The 18,905-nt window shown below is 42.6% G+C and overlaps 1 protein-coding gene across 1 annotated transcript; it reads right to left on the bottom strand.

Moving 5' to 3' along the window:
- Positions 1-1,802: 1,802 nt before the first annotated feature.
- On the bottom strand, positions 1,803-11,590 carry LOC107120366 (pepsin A-like). Its single transcript, XM_015423052.1, has 9 exons — positions 11,535-11,590; positions 10,878-11,034; positions 9,879-9,996; positions 9,352-9,470; positions 7,180-7,379; positions 5,601-5,717; positions 4,463-4,607; positions 3,889-3,987; positions 1,803-1,955 (listed from the first exon to the last, which is right to left on the bottom strand). The coding sequence occupies exons 1-9, from the start codon at positions 11,588-11,590 to the stop codon at positions 1,803-1,805; spliced, it is 1,164 nt and encodes a 387-aa protein (XP_015278538.1).
- Between the last annotated feature and the right edge of the window lie 7,315 nt (positions 11,591-18,905).

Here is an 18,905-nt window from a genome sequence, read left to right as displayed (position 1 = left end):
GCTACATGAGGACTTTGCATCAGACTCCCAGACTCACACATCCCCTTTTCTCCGTGCAGTCATAGCATACAGGCAGAAGCCATTCAAACCCCACGACCTGACTTGTTTCTGTGCTTTTCCTAGAATGCTGTTCAGGAGATAAGGTTGATCTGGGTAAAGGTGCTGTTGTATCTTCTCTTATTGTTTTGTCCTGGGGTTTCTGTCCTCCCTGCCTTTCCTTTCCAGATGCAATATTATGCAAGTAGGATGTGAACCATTGTCTGGGATAGGCCGTAGGATTTTCTTGAAGGTTTGTCGTGCGAGTAAAGTGTAGAGAGAGCTGGGAGGGACGTTCAGACTGCCCAGCCTTCTTTCTCTGTGTCTCCTTCTGTCAAAAGTGTTGTTGTTAGCAGCCTATGTAGCTTTTTAAAATGTCGTTACAGCCAATTTATGTCGGCCCCAGAGGGTTTTCAAGGCAAGAGACATTCAGAGGTGGTTTGCCCTTGCCCGCCTCTTGCCTGCCTCTGCATAGCAACTCTGGATAGTTGCCTTGGTGGTCTCCCACCCAAATACTCGCCAGGGCCGACCCTGCTTGGCTTCTGAGCTCTGACGAGAAGGGGCCGTCCAGGTCAGGGCCTACGGAGCTTAAGGGAATCCAGACTCCTGTGTTCAAGAAGTATGGACGTTAACTTACAGGTTTCCTGTTCAACGTGCCACCATGATTCATGCTGTGTTGTGTTTGTGCCTTCCAGGTTCTTTTTTATGGGTATAGGGATATTGTAGCTGTGTGCCACCATTGCTGACTGTCGACTGGCTCTTTCCATATATGGTTGATGTGACGAGCACTGTTTTTTTGTGGTTTTTTTTTTTTTTGCTGTTCAAAGGTTTATTGTGGCAGAACTTGGCATTGTCAGTTGGTATTTCAGCAGCTTCAACAGTCCAGCTGTACAAGTGCTTTGGATACCACTGCACAGAGCAGGGCAGCTGCTTAGTTGATTACACTGAACTTTGACTCAAAGCACAGTCTGAACAATTGCCAGTCTTTTCCCCTTCTCCCTGCTGCCACATGCTCTGCCTCGTTTGAGATGGTTAGTTAGGAATCTGTCCTTCCTCCATTCTTCCCCTCTGGAAGCAGAAAATTCTTCAGTATTTCTGAGTAGTAGGGACCAAAGATCTGTCTGTTGTGGGCAGTCAAACTACCAAACCTTTGGCCAACTTCCAGCGGTTCTTCCTGTACAGGAGCAAGGCCTTGGGGGAGACGAGTGACGAGCACTGTTGATGCCACTCCATGATTGGTGGATGGTGGTATTGCTATAATGGATGGTATTGCTATAATTGCTGTTGCTTCAGGTGATACAACTTTTCTCTCTCTCTGTGTTTCGCTTTTGGAAGACTATCACATGCCAGTTAAGCTACACAAATGTTATGCCATCACCAGTGGGCTTCTATTTTGTAACAGGATCATAAGATAGTTTTGCTCACCACATTTGGAATGGGGGAACAGCATGGGGGATTCAGCATAAAGGGTCCAGTGTTTTATGCTTAAGTCATCAGATAGAACCAGATGATTAGGACTTCCAAGAGAACAACACAGATGCGAGAAAGTTAAGAAAAAGAGAAAACACATTGGGCCTTTACAGTTGCCCAGTTAGACAACTCTGTATTCAGACAGTAAGAAATGCACAACAATGATTTCATTTGCTTTTATTGTATTTTATTCTATTGTTATTAGTATTACAGCTTGTGGGGAGGGAGAATATTGACTGAACTTAGTCTTAAAGGAGTAGAGAAGGGAGTTGTTTTGTCAATGGATGTGGTCATGTTCATGCCACAGGGGCCATGCCCACCTGGTTGTTCGCTCTGTCAAAGACACAGTAGTACTGGCGGATGAAGACGTCTCCGAGGATCCAGAGTTCACCAGAGGCAGTGGGGATGTCAATGCTCTGAAAGCCACTTGTACAGTAGCCTTGTTGGCTCTGAAATAAGAAATATCAAGATGCACATGTGGATTCTACATGCTAATAGCACTGCCTGAGTTGAATTACTAGCAAGGGAGGGCTTTGCAGAGTATCTACATGGCAACATGGAGTTAGATCCAAAGGAACCCTTCCACGAATGGAATGCAGTTCTGCTCTCACTGGGAATGACCTGCAATTTTTTCAGATTTCACATTCAAGGTGTCATCCCACCCCCATGCTGCCACCCACACTGTTTCTGAGGGTCCCCCAGACCTCAGCGGTAGATTTTTGGTGCTGCAGAAGGCTGCAAAAGTTGGGAGGGGCAGGAAGGATCGACTCCACCAGCTGAGCTCTGCTCACAGTTCTCTGGATCCCACCCATGATAGTGCATCACACTCATATAGCCCTGTGTGAAATCTTCTGAGGACTGCATGGATAGTATGCGGAAAGAGTTTTTGCATTGCTAAACACTTTCCCTTTGTCTCCCAGTCCCTCCCTTCCCTCCCATGCTTTATCTGAACACTTGCACGTTATGCAATGTGGCACAAAGAAATATGGCTTGGTTCCACAGGGGGCAGGAACATACACCCCCCACCACCACCACAGCAAGTGGCAGGGAAGCTGGCAAGATCCATTATCCACAACCCCGGTCCCTGAATCACTGATGCAACAACCATCACGCCGACCACTCCTGTGTCCAAGAAGCCCAGTTCCTTTCTGTTCTATTTTCCCAGCCAAGCTACACTGTAGCTACAGCACAGGTTGGCCAGGAAAGTGGAAAGAGCCTTTTAGAGGGCTCAAGTGAGTGAGGAGGACGTGGAGCTTAGCTTTGCCCCCTCCTCTCCACTGGCTGTGTGTGCAGAGTCCACATGGACACTTCTGCCGCAGCCCTCCCTGTCCACATTGTTCTCTGTGGACCGGATCATATCTGGCTTAAAGGGGAAAGCCACAGGAGTCCCCCAAGTCATACTCGGGATCAGGGGTCATTTCGTAGAAAAAGAGCTAGGGGGACTCATTAGCATAACTCATTAGCATATGCCACACCCCCTGACATCACCGGAAGTGTGTCCTCCCCACAGCCGGCGGCGACCTCCAGTGGGCACCAGCAGGGAGCTCCAGGCCCCGCCCTCCCGCACCTCACCCGGGGGGATGGCGTCCCCCCGCGTCCCCCCCCAAATGACCCCTGCTCGGGATGAACACATTGTGTGTACACTCCCTTTAAAAGTGGGGTCACACTACTCTCCATTCCACCATGTGAAAGTATACCTGTGATCTCCATGATGTGCACTAGATTTGCATAACTGCCCTATATGGTTAAGCGTGGTTGTCACGTGCACAATGAACTCGTGATCCATCAGATACTTCATACCACAAAGTAGTTTACCACCACATATCAGTTGCAAACAGACTATGTTTGAGCCCTAGTCAAATGTGTTGCTAATGGGTTATTTTAACCCTGCAGTCTCAAAAAAGCACATCCTATTCTGAAGCAGTATGTTAGTTGGGGCATGCTATGAAACCATATCACCTCATATGTCCAAATCACCTTAAAGGAGGAGGAGGAGACTGGATTTATACCCCACCCTTCACTCGGAGTCTCAGAGCGACTTATAATCTCCTTCCCTTCCTCTCCCCACAACAGACACCCTGTGAGGTGGGTGTGGGGCTGAGAGAACTGCTCTTGAGAGAAAAGCTCTGTGAGAACTGTGGCTGACCCAAAGACACCTAGCAGCCGCATGTGAAGGAGTGGGGGAATCAAACCCGGTCCTCCCATATTAGAGTCCGCGCACCTAACCACTACACCAAACTGAGACAATGTTTGCAGCTGGAATATGAGGTACTGGAATGCCTCAGTGCAACTGTTTGTTTTACTCTTTTCTGGGATCAGATTCCAGTCAGGTTGAGAGTACGATTGGAGAGAAGTCCAAGCTTGATTAAGCTGAATCCTTACCTGGATAACATAGGCACTAGGAGGCAGGGGGAACTCAATGCCGTTGATGGTGAAGATGATGTTAGGCAGGCTGCTTATGGAGTTGCAGCTGACCATGTACTGGTGTGGAATGGAGGGGATGGAGAACAGAGATTAGTCACAAGATGCTGTGCCTTGATCACAAAAGCAAAGTTAAATTGCAACACATTAGCCCAAATGGAAAGGGCATTAGGATGGCTTGGACTTCTGAAATCAGCTGCATATTTATTTTTCTTAACGCCCCAGTTGTCCAGGGAAGCCCTTATTGGTATTCTAAAAACCACAGGCCCACAAACCTCCATATACATTCCCTCCTACCCACTAGAAGGAGCTTCTTTGTACATTGAAGAAAGGGTTAAAGGACAATCACAAACTTGCCATTCCCAGTCACATCCCATTTCCCCATGATCCAACTATAGCCAGTGTGTTGATGCTAAACAAATTACATACTAGTTCTCAAAAATGGGGTTCAACACACACACACCCCCGTATGAATGTAGGTACGTATGTATTTGAGTCTTGAGTACCTTTGGAAGTGTATCCTTCATTTCCTTACCTCACCATTGGAGGACTGGCTGGCACCAATGTAGTACTGAAGGTTATTAATGCCATTAGCAGGACCAGCCAACATGGAAGTACCAGTATCAACGATAGCTTGGCAGCCACCAGAACAAGCAATTGCCTGGCCATTCATGGTGATGCTGAAGGGAACACAGGTCAGTATAACACCGCGAGAATAGCTTTGATCTTTCTTGCCTCAAACTATGGAGCTATTGGGGGCCAATGTTCCCTAGTGTTCAAAGATCAAATGGCTTTCTTCTTTCATTAAGAAGAGCTGTTTCCTGCAACTGTGAAGGATTCCAGCTATTCATAATTGAAGGCAAAACTCTGAAGGGCACCGAGGATTGGAATGGAGATGTGGTGGGCACATGACCTTTGCTGTTTTGTAACACAAGTTTCAATATCTCACTTGGGTGGGAGAAGGGAGTGTGTGTGTGTGTGTGGGGGGGGTATGCGTAGGGGTCACTAATGTCAGTGAGACTTATAAATAGCCCTTTACCTGGTAGCCCGAGTCAGGCAAGAATAGTTCCTGGAAAACCGAACTGGCAAGTTTTTGTAAATTTGAAGTAATTGTTTTTGTTTTAAGCCAGCCCTGTGCCACAAATGACTAATGGTTGTAAATGTAGTACAAAGATACTATTAAAAGGGTGGGTTTTGATCACTGTCGCTCAATCCACCCTACATGACAAAGGCGATGGCAATATTCCTTAATTGTTAGGGATAGCTCCTCAGTAGACTTCAGTGACTCTGGTCAAGTAACCATCTCAAGGCTTGGGGCAATTCTAGGAATGGTAATTTGGCAAGGATGCTAAGAATTCTGTGAGAAATTCTGAACCATAAGGACAGTACATTACTATTAAGCCAGTTTAAGTCTCCCGATGTAGCCATGCCCTTGTGTAAGTACATGTTCGCAGGGGGATTATTCAAAAACATTTCTGGGCTACTAATTTTTACAGGTTTATCTGGAAGGCTGACAAATTGCCCTCTTCTCCTCTTTGATGGGAATGCCCTACCCCTCTCCCTGAGCCCTTTTGTGCCTCTCTGATGCATCTCAACACATGCAGTCGCCTTATTCTTGATGACATCCAGATTAGCTGGGGAGGTGTTGTCTTAAGGTTAGGAAGTTTGCTTACCTGTCCACAGTAATCTGCCAATAGGACTCAGAAGAGAGAGGTATCCAGTTGAGGCTCCCAGAATAGTAAGAGGAGTCAATACCACCAAACATCACAAAACTCCCACTCTGGTCATCACTAAGAAAGGAAAGCAGAAGCCAGTCATGGAGAAGAAGCTGGTGTGTTGGATAAGAGCTGAAGTTGTAGACTGAAAAACTGTTTCAGGTTCCAGTTCGGCCATGAGCTCCACGCCTGCACCTAATATGGGGGATGATGCTGACCTACTTGATGCTGTGAAGATGGTTGAGAAAGTGTGTGGGATGACATGCTATGAACACTTACATAAACTGATATATAAATACTTCATATTACGTAAAAGTGCACAAAGTACTGAATAAGAAGCTGCCAGAGGGGGCTTAGTGGAAAGATTCCCTTTGAAGACCATCACAGGGGAAACAGGGCTAAATAGTCGTTGATGGACTTTATCACAGCTGTCGTGCATTGCACAGACATTGATGTTTCTAGATTTCAACCACTTTGAGGCCAGTAGAGAGAGAGAGAAGATGCTTCCTGAGGTCTTCAAGAATTTCAGGAATGAATGTTAAAGGAATGAGCACCATTTGATATACTGCCTAGTTCTGAAATCTACATATCTTTTCAGTCCTACTGTTCCCTTTATATATATGAGATGGAGCTCCTAATCACCAGCATCTATACTGACCTCTAGCCAACCAGCAAGGATCTACTAATATCCTCTGTCTTCCATCATTATGTTGTCACTTTAGGAGAAGGAACATATAATATTTATATATATAAAAGCAGAGAGGTCCGATTGCAAATGCAGGCCTCAGTCCACTCATATTTGTTTCCTCTGCTGAGTCAGAAAAAAACCCAGTTCTGCAAATTTGCCAAAGAAATTGGAATGGACTTAGCGGTTGCCTAGTTTTGTTCTCCATCTTGCCCAGCCCTATACTTAAAGAATGCTTCAAACAATATTCTGTTGATGTGTTGCCTGGTGAGAAATCTGCCTAGAGAGAAATCAAATCTGCATCTCAATATTTTAATATGATGATTGCTTGTTGTTTTCTCCATAAATATCTGTTGTCTGATTCAAATCCAAACCTGTGCCATTAATACAAATTCCCTTGCTACTGTATTTCTAAAAATATAGGTGATGCTACATTTGACACTTGGCCCCATCCTCTCATCAGTTAGATGTTTACCTTCTTTGGCCATTGATTGTCTTCTGTTTTCGTTTTACATAGGACCTCTCTTCTTCTTCTCTCTTACCTGGGCTTGCAGCTGTAGCAAGTTAACCTTTCTGAAGTTAATCTGTACGTAATATGTTAAATGTACCTTCATGAATATGTCATGTAAGATGTGCTTCTATTTTTGTAAGAAATATTTCTTTCTCTTGTTACTCTTGGAGTCAGTTCATCTTTGTAATTTGTTTAAACAGCATTTCCCCCTTAACTGGGAAACATGGAGGATGAGGGATACTGCGCAAAGCTTTTGTGCTTCCAAGGCAAATTTACATTTAACCCAACAACTGTAGCCCCCCCCCCCCTCCCAGGGAGATGCACAGCTAGCCCAGACTTACGAGCTCAGGTAGACGGAAAAGAGATCCTGGGACACCAAGCCCTCACTCATCATGTTGTCAAAAACGGGTGTGGCTCCGGAAGAGGAGATGCTGGGATAGGCCAGGCCCAGGATGCCATCAAAGGGAGAGTAATAAAGGAAGGAGCCTGGCTCAGTCTCACTCAGGCCAAAGATCTGGTTGGTAACCTCAATGCTTCCCACCTAAGTGAAAGAGTAGAGACAATTAGAAACAAGACGAAGCTCAAACTGTGTGTTCTGCAGTTCCTAAAAGACTTACACATTTATTGTGGTATGCATTTTTCTGGATAGCCCAGGATAGCCCTGCCTCATCAGATCTCAGAAGCTAAGGAGAGTCGGCCCAGGTTAGCATTTGGACGAGAGACCCACCAAGGAATACCAGGGTCACTACACAGAGGCAGGCCATGGCAAACCACCTCTGAACATCTCATGCCTTGAAAACCCCACCAGGGTCACCATACGTCGATTGCAACTCGATGCCCCCGCCCCCCAAAAAACAACAAAAACAGTTTTCCTGAGTGGAACCCCACTTTGTATTGTTCTGACTACAACAGACTATAATATAGTTACCTGGAATGATGAATTTTAAAGAAACAAAAAATCTAAGTCCTGGTTGATGATGCATGTATGTGGAGGGGGGAGAACATAGAAGTCAGTACTTTTGTACTATGAACAAGAAAGCAAACATGTTGTACCATTTCATCTTCTATAATGTGGTTATTAAGAACGTGAGGTATGTGCTGCAAGTCCACCATTTAAAAGCCTGTCTCTAATGAGCACATGCTATCAGTCACTTTCTTGAAGTTAAACAGTTATACATTTGGTCAGTCCCTGGGTGGAAGACCTCCAGCGAATCTGTGCATGCTGCCTTCAGTTCAATAATGAAAGAAAGGCAAGATATGCATACAATAAGTCAATGAACTGCCCTGAAGGTGAAGACTGAAGTACAAAGATGTGGACATACAGTCAACAGCCCATAGTCTGCATGATTTACTTAATTTTTGTTAGTTATACAATTTGAATATTTTAATTGCAAAATGCCAGATTCATTGGGGATGATACAATGATACCTTATCTCATTTACTGCAGTGTAAATCAGTATCATTGCCCTAGCCTAGTACAATAGTTTTTTCACACTCTAACTTCAGAAAACCTATTCCACAACAATCTATCTGTTATGGAATCTCTGCGTGTTGCAAAGGACTCTGGAGAATATTCCAGGGCACTTAAGCTCCAAGGCAAGGTCTTGTAGACCTCATAATAGTTCTGCATGAACCAAAAGCATTTTTTTTATTTTGCATAAACTTTTTATTAACAGGATAAATCAACGGTCTAACAATCAGCAATCAGCAATATGCATTCACTTACAATATATCCCTTTCCAAATTTCTATCCTCCTCCCCTCCCCCAAACTTGGCTTCCAACAGTGCGGTATCCCCTCCTTTCCTCTTCGTATTTTTTTTTATTACAAAATTCTTTCATTTATAATATCTCATTAGGTAACATTTTCCATTATATAAAATCAAATTATTTCAAAATTCCACTCTAGTAATTATCAAAAATAATTAAGGTATTCTTTACATCATATGAACCAAAAGCATATTATTTTATATACAGGCCACCATCGATGCTCATTGGATTGGTAGCAGTAGGCAAGGTGTCTTCTGGGGAAATTTTGCCACCATTACTGATTTCCTTATTGTGCCACCCTGATAGGTTTTCCTGGTATGCATTTTGTAAAACTACCAGTCTAGTGTCCCGATAAGGATAAAAGAAGCATGGTATGGTTGAGCGGTTTGCTCTTCTGTTCAGTGTTATGTGAGTGCTCATGTTAGATACTCGTCCTGTAAAACTTTGATTCCACAAACTGAATGCATATATGACAACTCATCAGGGACTTGATAATTCTCCAGTTTTCCTGCTTCCCTGGAACTCTAAAAACATTAGCATATGGCAAGACAGAAGCCAGGGATGACTTCAGTTTGGTGGGTCACAAGTTGTGCAAGCCTAGAATGTAGTGTGAAGGTTTTGCCATATATAAGATCCAAACTGAACACAATTTTGTTTCTTCCATCATTCACACACACACACACACACTAATGTTTATGCAGTTTCCCAAGGGCTACTGATCTCTCTGTTTCCTTTATCAGCTTACCTGGACAGTGTCATAGGCGAGGAATCCGGTCATGCTTCCGGTGCCGTATGTGACAGAGAGACTCTCGCTAGTGGCCTGGTAGGTGGAAGACTGCTGGGGGTTGAAGCGGTTGTGGTTGGCTGCAAGTACAACAAGAAAATCCATCATGTTCTGGCATTCAGAGGATGTCCAATACGTGAAAAAAGAAAAAGTGCGGGAGCTCAAGAGGCCACAAAGCAATGGTCTCTGGTGTGGAAGCTCCCCCCCCCCCCAACTTCAGTTGCAAGCAAACTGGCCATCAATGTGAAGGAAAAGCGTCTTGAAAAAGAAGACTCTTCTTCAGCAAGTACAGCAGATGCTGAGATATATTGCCCTTCATGTCCCTTCTGGTTACCCCCATGAGGCCTGCTGGGCCTGTGCTTCCACCGCCCAAAGGATATCCTGTACAGCCACCCAGTCACTGGCCTTGCTGTTTTCCATGTCTACGTGTGTATGGGAAGTAAAGGACAGCCCATTTCTTTCCAGTCAGAATGTTAAATGCTACTTACAGCAAGCTGAACTGGAGCAGTACACAGAGGGGACCCACAAGTTGGAGGAACCAGTGTCGAAGAGGACAATGAACTGCTGTGGTGGAGTACCAATTTCAATGGTGCCAATGTACTCAATCTGCGAGAACAAAAAAAATATGGGTCACTGTAAGGAGTGTACATCCTTGGTATCAAGCTATCCCCACAGAAGGCATGAGCCTGAAGACTGACTGATATTTAATTTCAAAGAAGAAGAAGGTGGTTGGAATCACTGCTCATGTATAAGAACCCATTCTACTTTCCTTTCTGATAAAGGGGTTTTGCAGGGTTTTGTGCTGTTTCAAAAACCTGCAGGGCCTGTTTGACCAGAACTGACGTCAAGACAAAATATATGTGCATAAAAACTACTGTCTGTCCCCAGCCCAATTGTACACATCTGTCTTATTGCTTTTGTGCCACCAGATCAGGGTGCCATTGGTTACATTCAGCTTGTGCTGGTCTTATTCTGGCACTGCTTGGGAGCGGCTAGACTCATTTCTGCTTATGATGGACTGCCTCTGTCTAGCTTTGAAGCTCACCAAGTTCAATGTGCGTGAAAGTATGAAGGAAAGAATAAAAACAGACAATTGGGGGCTCATACTCTGTGTGCTGTTCTGAACTACATTAACTCTTTAACTACATTAATGTTAACTGGGATTTAAAAGTGGCCCTTTGCAGATGAATGCTGGCTAGGCAAACTTCAATGAAGGACAGAATTGGCTGTACACTTGTGAGAAATCTAAGGATGGTTAACAAAGGTAGTGGATTTTTGGAAAGGACACGTTGGGTTGAATGATTCCTGAGATATATGGAAAACATCAGGTGCTGAGCCTATCAAGTGTTTCTTTCTAAAATGAATGGACAGTCATGGGCCAGCATGGAGCATTGCTCAGGTCCCTCTCCCCACACCCACTGAACCTCAGTATGCCCAGGACAGTAGCATATTCTTTGAGGTATATCCCCCTGGTGGAGAATACTCACATCCATGTAATTCTCCAAGGGCTCAGCAGCGTTGGCATTGGCTTGGCTGGGGAAGTACTTTGAGCCCAAGTTGTAAGGATGTTTTTCAAGGAATTTTTCCAGCAGTCCATGTTCTTTAAGGCTTTGCCTCAGGGATTTCCCCTTCCTCAGTGGGACTCTGAACAGCAGACAGTGAGACAGGGGGAAAAGAGAGATGAGAAGGTAAAAGGGTTAGGGTTATTGAAGATTTTTTCAGATTCAGTGTTTCTTTTATGATTTTCATTATTTGCCTTGCAGTAGACCTTGGAGATCAAGATTAATAATTGCTTCACACTTCGTGCATCTGATGAAGTGAGCTCTGACTCATGAGAGGGTATGCTAGGATAATTTGTTTTTTTGTTTCTAAAGTGCCACTGGACTCCTGTTTTCTTTTGCTTCACATGGTATTCAGATGTATAGAAATAAGGTAGTTCATACCTTAAGTATTTATGTGAGAATATAGTGGGAGAAAAAAATGCTATCTTCAGGTTTGCAGGAAGAAAACAGATGGTCAAGCAAGGCTTTCTGGCTTACTCAGCATCACAATAGAGATGGTTTTCATGAAATTTAAAGATGGGTTTGGACGTTCCTGAAGATGACAATCCAATCTCTAAAGAAAAATGAATGCCCAGTACTTACTTAGTCACCAGGCACTGAGAGAGTGCCACCAGACCCAGAAGCAGAAGCCACTTCATGATTCCTTGTTTATCCCCAAGCCGTTGGTAGGAATGAAGAGTGGAACCCAAATGTACAGCAGTAACAGAGTGCTGCTCCTTATATACATTTAGCTCCAGGCCTTTTCCTATCGTATTCATGGGTCTGATAAGAAATGCAAACTTTCCTGATAAGATTTTTTTTTAAATGTCCTTAAAGCCTTGGAAAAAAAATTCCAAGTTCATCCATCTGTCATTTGCATTAGGCCCATGATCTGGCTTTTCGAGCAACATTTGTCTGTCATAGTAAAATAAAACAGAAGGCCACTGATACTTTAAAGACTAACACTATTTATTTATTTATTATATGACATGACATCCTGTCAGGACACATGGTAACAGTGCACCGAGACAATGTGTCTCAAATCTTATAAATTGTGTGAATCTTTTATATCATGTACTTTCCCACCCAACTTTGGACCATAAGAGTAAGCAAACATCCTTTCTAAAAGAGAAATATTGCAAGAAATAGTATAATGTTCATTGTATATAACAATCTCCAGACTTCTTTATTTTGTGATCCAGGACTTGAAAATTTCACACAAAACATGGCTGTACATCCATCCTAGTTCCTCTGATTATAACGACTCAGCTAAAACAGTCAAACATACTTTACGGGTACTGCCTTTTCTTTGACGGTGGTAGAAAAGCTGCACAGGAGCAGTTCTTGGGAAAAGAATTGTGCCTATCTGTTAGACAACTATAGAAGTGAATGCCTGTTTATTTATTAAATATTTGTAGAAGTACAGTACTTGCAGACCATATAGATCGATGCAGGGGTCATTTGGGGGGGGGGACGCGGGGGGACGCCATCCCCCCGGGTGAGGTGCGGGAGGGCGGGGCCTGGAGCTCCCTGCTGGTGCCCGCTGGAGGTCGCCGCCAGCTGTGGGGAGGACACACTTCCGGTGATGTCAGGGTGTGTGGCATATGCTAATGAGTTATGCTAATGAGTCCCCCTAGCTCTTTTTCTACGAAATGACCCCTGGATTGATGTCATTATTAACATTAAAAGCAGCAGCCCATAAAATAATAAATAAGCCTGTTGAAACAATACTGTCTTACATGCTTGAAAGAAAGAAAGAAATCCTGAACCTATTGCTTTTTTATTAAATGTACCATTTATGCAATCTGCACTCTATGCAATCTGCCTTGAGGACCTGTGACTATAAGTAATGTAAATAAATTTTAAAAATGTGAAATCTGGTTGCATGACAGACATGAAAGCTATCACAGCATGCCAGTGACATCACCATTGTTGAATAATACGATATTTGTACCTGCCGTTTAATGAACTTACTAAAAGTTTTCTTTCACCATCATTCTAGAAAACCAACCCCATCCTGTCCCATCTTATTTTACATTTCTGACCTGCCTTTGAAACTGGTACGTTTAGAAATATGCAGGATGTGTCAAGTCCTAATGAGGGATCCAGATGCTATTTCCTTGCCTACTGCATCCATTACAGGAGAAAACACACTTCATTACGTTCAAACCATCACCTTTAGGTGTTGAGAAAATATGATCTCCTCCTTTGTTTTATGGCAAGATTGTTTCATTTCTGTGTACACTTTTTAAATGTAGCATGTGACTGTGACAAACAGGTTCCAGAGGCAGGTAGGTGCTTGGTAGAAAACCCGGATTTGCTGATGTGTAATGGAATATATATATTACAGGTAGCGGCCTGGACTATGGCGGTAAGCGACCATTCCAATGTTGAGAGAATAACGCCATCTCTATGTTCTGAGAATTTATGATTTTATATGCTGTGATTTTAATTTATTTCTGTGTTTTAACATATTTCGGTATATATATATTTCTCTGTAAGCCGCCCTGAGGCTGCCATGTCGGGGAGGGCGGGATACAAATTTAATAAATAAATAAATAAATAGTAAGAGATTAATTTTGTTTTATTTGTGTTTTCTTTAGAGTTTAGCCCATATGAAAGAAGAACTACTTCCAGCAGTTCAGGTAAGTTGATCCCTGTTATTATTGATATATACTGGATAATTTGGAGCCAAAATGTCTTAATAATTGGACATAACCATCAAACGTGTAGCTAATCTCCTAATTGTCCACAATTTTTCCAACACTTTGGACTGATCTTTGGATCAGCCAATATCATAATGCCCCTATATAAATCAATGGTGCGACCTCATTTGGAATACTGTGTGCAGTTCTGGTCACCACACCTTAAAAAGGATATTATAGCTTTGGGAAAAGTGCAGAAAAGGGCAACTCGAATGATAAAAGGGTTGGAACACTTTCCCTATGAGGAAAGGTTAAAGCTCTTTAGCTTGGAGAAACGACGACTGAGGGGTGACATGATTGAGTTTTATAAGATTATGCATGGGATAGAGCAGGTAGAGAAAGAGGTACTTTTCTCCCTTTCACAATATAAGAACTCGTGGGCACTCAATGAAATTGATGAGTGGTCGGGTTAGAATGGATAAAAGGACGTACTTCTTCACCCAAAGAGTGATTAACACATGGAATTCACTGCCACAGGAAGTGGTGGTGGCTATAAGCATGGACGGCTTCAAACGGGAACTAGATAAGCATATGGAGCAGACGTCCATCAGTGGCTATTAGCCACAAGGTATAGATAGGGGCTCTGGGGCAAGTGATGCTCTGTCTTCTTGGTGCTTGGGGGCGGTCAGCAGTGGGAGGGCTTCTAATGTCCTGGCCCCACTGGTGGACCTCCTGATGGCACCTGGTATTTCTGGCCACTGTGTGACACAGAGTGTTGGACTGGGTGGGCCTTTGGCCTGATCCAACATTGGCGTCTCTTATGTTCTTATGTTCTCTTATGCCTCTTAAAGTATTCGTCTATGAGGTCTGTTTTAGGATTTATTGTGTCATATAAATGTTTGTAATATTCTGCGAAGTATCGTCCAATATCTGGTATGTTTTATGTCTATTCTTATTGTCTCTTACTGCATAGATTTTTCTAGTGACCTTCTTCCTATTGAGTCTCCCTGCTAATATTTTAAGTGTTTTAGGATTCTTTTACCATATTTTTGCTTCATGTATAATATGTTTTTGTATGATTGGAGATTCTATGGCTTCTAGTACTTTCTTTTCTTGCAAGAACTGTTGACATATATATATTTTTAAGGTGGGCTGTTAAAGCAATACATTTGCCTCGTACAATGGCCTTAAAGGCATCCCAGACTACAGGCAATTCTATATCTCCATTGTTGTTTATTTCAAAGTAGTTTTTAATTGTTTGTGTTATTTCTTCTCTGCATCTTTCACTAAATAAAGTTGTTTTATTCAATTTCCGGTGTCTTTGTGTGGGTATTTTTTCTAATTTCCTTATGGTGCTTTCCAGGGCTCTACTGGTAGCAGGAGCTCCTTTGCATATTAGGCCACACACCCCTAGTGTAGCCGATCCTCCAAGAGCTTACAGAGCTCTTCTTACTGGGGCTATTGTAAGATCTTGGAGGATTGGCTACACTAGGGGTGTGTGGCCTAATATGCAAAGGAGCTCCTGCTACCAGTAGAGATCTGGTGCTTTCTACATAAGCATGGTCTGTTTTAGCTATTAAAATTGCCACTCCAAGGGCTTTTGATGTGCCATGGGCCTGATAGTGTTGACTGTACCAGTGAGTTTGTAAAACTAAATTGTTTTCTGTTCTTAAGTGTGTTCCCTGCAGTAAAACTATGTCTGGCTTTGCTTTCATCCCAAAGGCAGTCATTCTTTTTTGCTTAATTTCGTTATTAAGTCCTCTAACGTTTAGCTAGCATATTTTATATGTGATCCCATTTTGAGTATAATATTTGTATAACCAAGAAAAAACTTGTATCTATATATCTTTACAAATAAAACACCTTTATAACTGTAATAGTATATATTTAGATATACCAAAAATGCAATAAGAACAACAAAACCCCAACCAACCAATAAAACCTTTAACTTGTTAACCTTACAGGAATTTTACCTTATATTAATCTTATCCCCCCCACCCCTTATCCCTCCCCACCCCTTATCCCTCCCTTCTCACAATTTAACAATATATCAATCCAAAACTATGTATTTCACCTATTATCTGCACTTAACTTTAAATACTATTAAGCAATTATTATAATTATATTTTTGTCTACACTTATCTAATCTCACAAGTACTGACTGATACTTTCTCAGTCAGGGATAGGTGTACCCCATATCTCCCAGAGAACCAACCAATAATGGGGTCTTCTTAATCTAATTATCAAATAATTCCCTTTCCCTTCCTCCCCCCCAGTTTTCTCCTTTCCCTTATTTTTTGTTGATTATATATCTATCTAATTTAAATTTGCATAATATTTGAAGAATATTCAGCATTTTGTCATCTTGTATCATCTTTGAAGAGTCTTGATGATGGTATCTATACATATTTTCTTTCCAAAAATTTGTCAATTCACTTGACCAGTAGCGTTCATCTCATTAGAGCAGTTATTTGATGCCAATATTGGGATTTTTCTATTTTTTGTGGAGTAGTTGGGAATAAAGTATGTTTTTTGATTATTTTTTTCCTTCTTGCTCCATGGATGTTTCTAAGTTCAAGGAACGTATTAGTTCTTGGCCACTTTCTTCTCCCATGCAAATAGATGTCTTCCTTGGTGAGTTTTTCCAGTTGGCAACCATTTATATCTTTGATTTGCTTCCTGCAATATAGCTGTTGTGGTTTTAAGTTGTCTTCTGATTTGGATTGCTTATTTTGGAATATTCATAAAGACTTGCATGTCATTGTCTTCTAGTTGTAGTGACCCCTTATTTTTTGCTTCAGCCAGGATCTTTTTCCTTATTCTAGCATCTGGAATAGTAGCTATGATATCTCTTGTGAATTGTCTTTTACTGGCTTGTGCTGGGCCACTCCTGTAGGCATTTGTTATTATGCCAGGTGGGTCTACCTCCAATTTTAGTTCATTTGTAATCCAGTTCATTATAAATGATATCAAGTCCTGTTGATTTTCTGCTCCTTCATTTATGCCTCTGAATTTCAGATTTGTCAGTCCTGTTTCCATCGTTAGCATCGTTTCTATTTTCAGTTTTTAGTGCTTTGGTTTCTTCTTAAAGCAGGGTGCTTATATCCAGCACCCTGTCTGCTTTCTGTGTAGCTTGTGCCAAAGAGTGCTTTATATCATTTAGTTTTGTGGATAAAGAAGACATTTTGTCATGTAGTCCTTTTCCCATAGATTTTAAGTAATCTAGCAGGTCTTTATTTACTGGAACCTCTGCTTGGGTTATCTTGAAAATTTTTCCCGGTCGCCATTTTGTGCTCGTCGATCATGCCTTTCTCCTAATGCTGTCCTGGAGAAAAAAGATGTTTTACTGTCTTTGTTTGCTTACCCGTTGCTTTGTTTTTGTCCCTCTCACTTTCCCCCATTGTTTTAATTTCAGGTGTCTGCTATCTGTTGCGTTTTATGGGGGGGGGAGGGTAGGATCAGGAAGGAGCTGCCAATTTAGGCACCCGCCATTTTTGGTCGTGGTGCCACACCCCCTGCTGTCTAATATATGAAACTGCCCATAGATTCACAATTAACTGGAGTGTGATGGTGCTGTGAAAAGTGACAAAATTCCCCTGCTCCATTCTGTTTTTACAGCTCAGGTATGGAATATTCACCTCTGTCCCAAAAGAAGGAGAGAAGAAAGGTAGTCCCTCCCACAGCAGCAATAGACCAGCCATTCAGTAACATTTGCCCCTTACTCTCCTTGAACAGTTCTGCATTGCCATCAGTCCATGTAGTGCCCCAGCTCTGAGGGGTTCCTGCTAGGGCTGGAGTGAGGATTGCATCAGCCCAGAGCAGTAAGGTTGTGGCTTATCCCTCTGGTTCTCCTGGTACTGGACGAGGCCACTATCTTGAAAGTGGGAAGTGGGGTTGTTTATCTACAAAGGTCCTCTATCCCAGGACTTCATGAGTTGACAACAGAATTTACTTTCTCATTAATGCTATCAGGATCCTAAACTGCTACAGACAAGCAAACATCAAGAAACTGATGATGATTTCCATGTGACCAGGAACAAAATGGTTGGAGGACTGAGGTGACCTTTATATCAATCTGATATTGCCATGATGCCCTATTAAAGCATATTTGTTCCTTTATCTTAATCATGAAAATGGCATTAAGTTAAATGTTATTTGAAAGACTAGCTCCTTATCCGCTGTTGCCTGGTACTATGTGTGGCTTGTTAGTGGAGAGAATTTAACTTTCATTCCTTGATCCAAGAAAAAGTTTCAGCAAAGCACCTTTTGGTTTGTGTTGAATTGGACACCTTCCCGCTTTTAAGTGTTTTTAATAATTTTTTTCAGGAGCTGCTGGTCAAAAAGCTAAAGCATTTTAGCTTCAGATTTGAAAGACCCCCTTTCCCTAAAATATGATCCTTAGTCTTCTCTAAATCAGCTTTCTGTAAGGCAGCACCAGCGTGCAAAGAAAGTTCTTGTCTGTCTTGTTTGATTACTACATAATATTATAACAGTATTGTTTCCCTGTTTCTCATTGCAAACATACAGCATTTCAGCTATGTTCTAGATTTCTGTGTGCTAATCTAAGAACCTAACCACCATCTAGTACATGTATCTCTATGAGAAAATGCATTCTGAACACCTGACTTAGAAAAAAACAAAGAAAACCTTCTGGAATGCAACCCACTTATAAGCTGGGAACTTCCTGTATTCTTGATCAGAGTGGGTCAGGTGGGAAAAAAGGTGTGAGGGCCAGGGCCCCAGGATCACTAAGACTGCCCAGCTGCAAACAGAAAAAAATGGCAGGTTGTAGCCTTCCTTCCAGTTTGGTGTAGTGGTTAGGAGCACAGACTCTACTCTGGGAGAACTGGATTTGATTCCCTACTCCTCCACATGCAGCTGCTGGTGTGACCTTGGGTCAGTCATTAGTTCTTTCAGAGCTGTTCCCTCAAGGGCAGTTCTCAAGAGAGCTCTCAGCCCCACCTACTTCACAGGGTGTCTTTTGTAGAGAGGGGAAGGGAAAGGGATTGTAAGTCACTCTGAGACTCCTTTGGGTAGTGAAGGGCGGGGCATAAATCCAATCTCTTCCTCTTCCTCCATGTGCATCTGATCATGGAATTACAACTGAAAATGGCAGTTTCAGAGGGCAAGCTGTATGGCAACACATCCTGCTGAGATCCCACCCCTCCCGAAACTTTGCTCTTCCCAGACACTACCCCCCAAATTTCCAGGTATTTCCCACGATGGAATCTCTAAGTTTTGGTCCACTGCCTCGCCAATGTAGGGGTTCGGTTCACAGGATTGTCGTGAAGTGGCTCTCCTCGTTTCTCCAGGGTCAGGGACAGAGAGT

Source organism: Gekko japonicus, unplaced genomic scaffold (assembly GCF_001447785.1).
Source record: "Gekko japonicus isolate JY-2015 unplaced genomic scaffold, Gekko_japonicus_V1.1 scaffold253, whole genome shotgun sequence".
Lineage (NCBI taxonomy): Eukaryota > Metazoa > Chordata > Lepidosauria > Squamata > Gekkonidae > Gekko > Gekko japonicus.
Note: the sequence above shows the minus strand (reverse complement) of the source record. Positions and strands in the feature narration are given on the sequence as shown.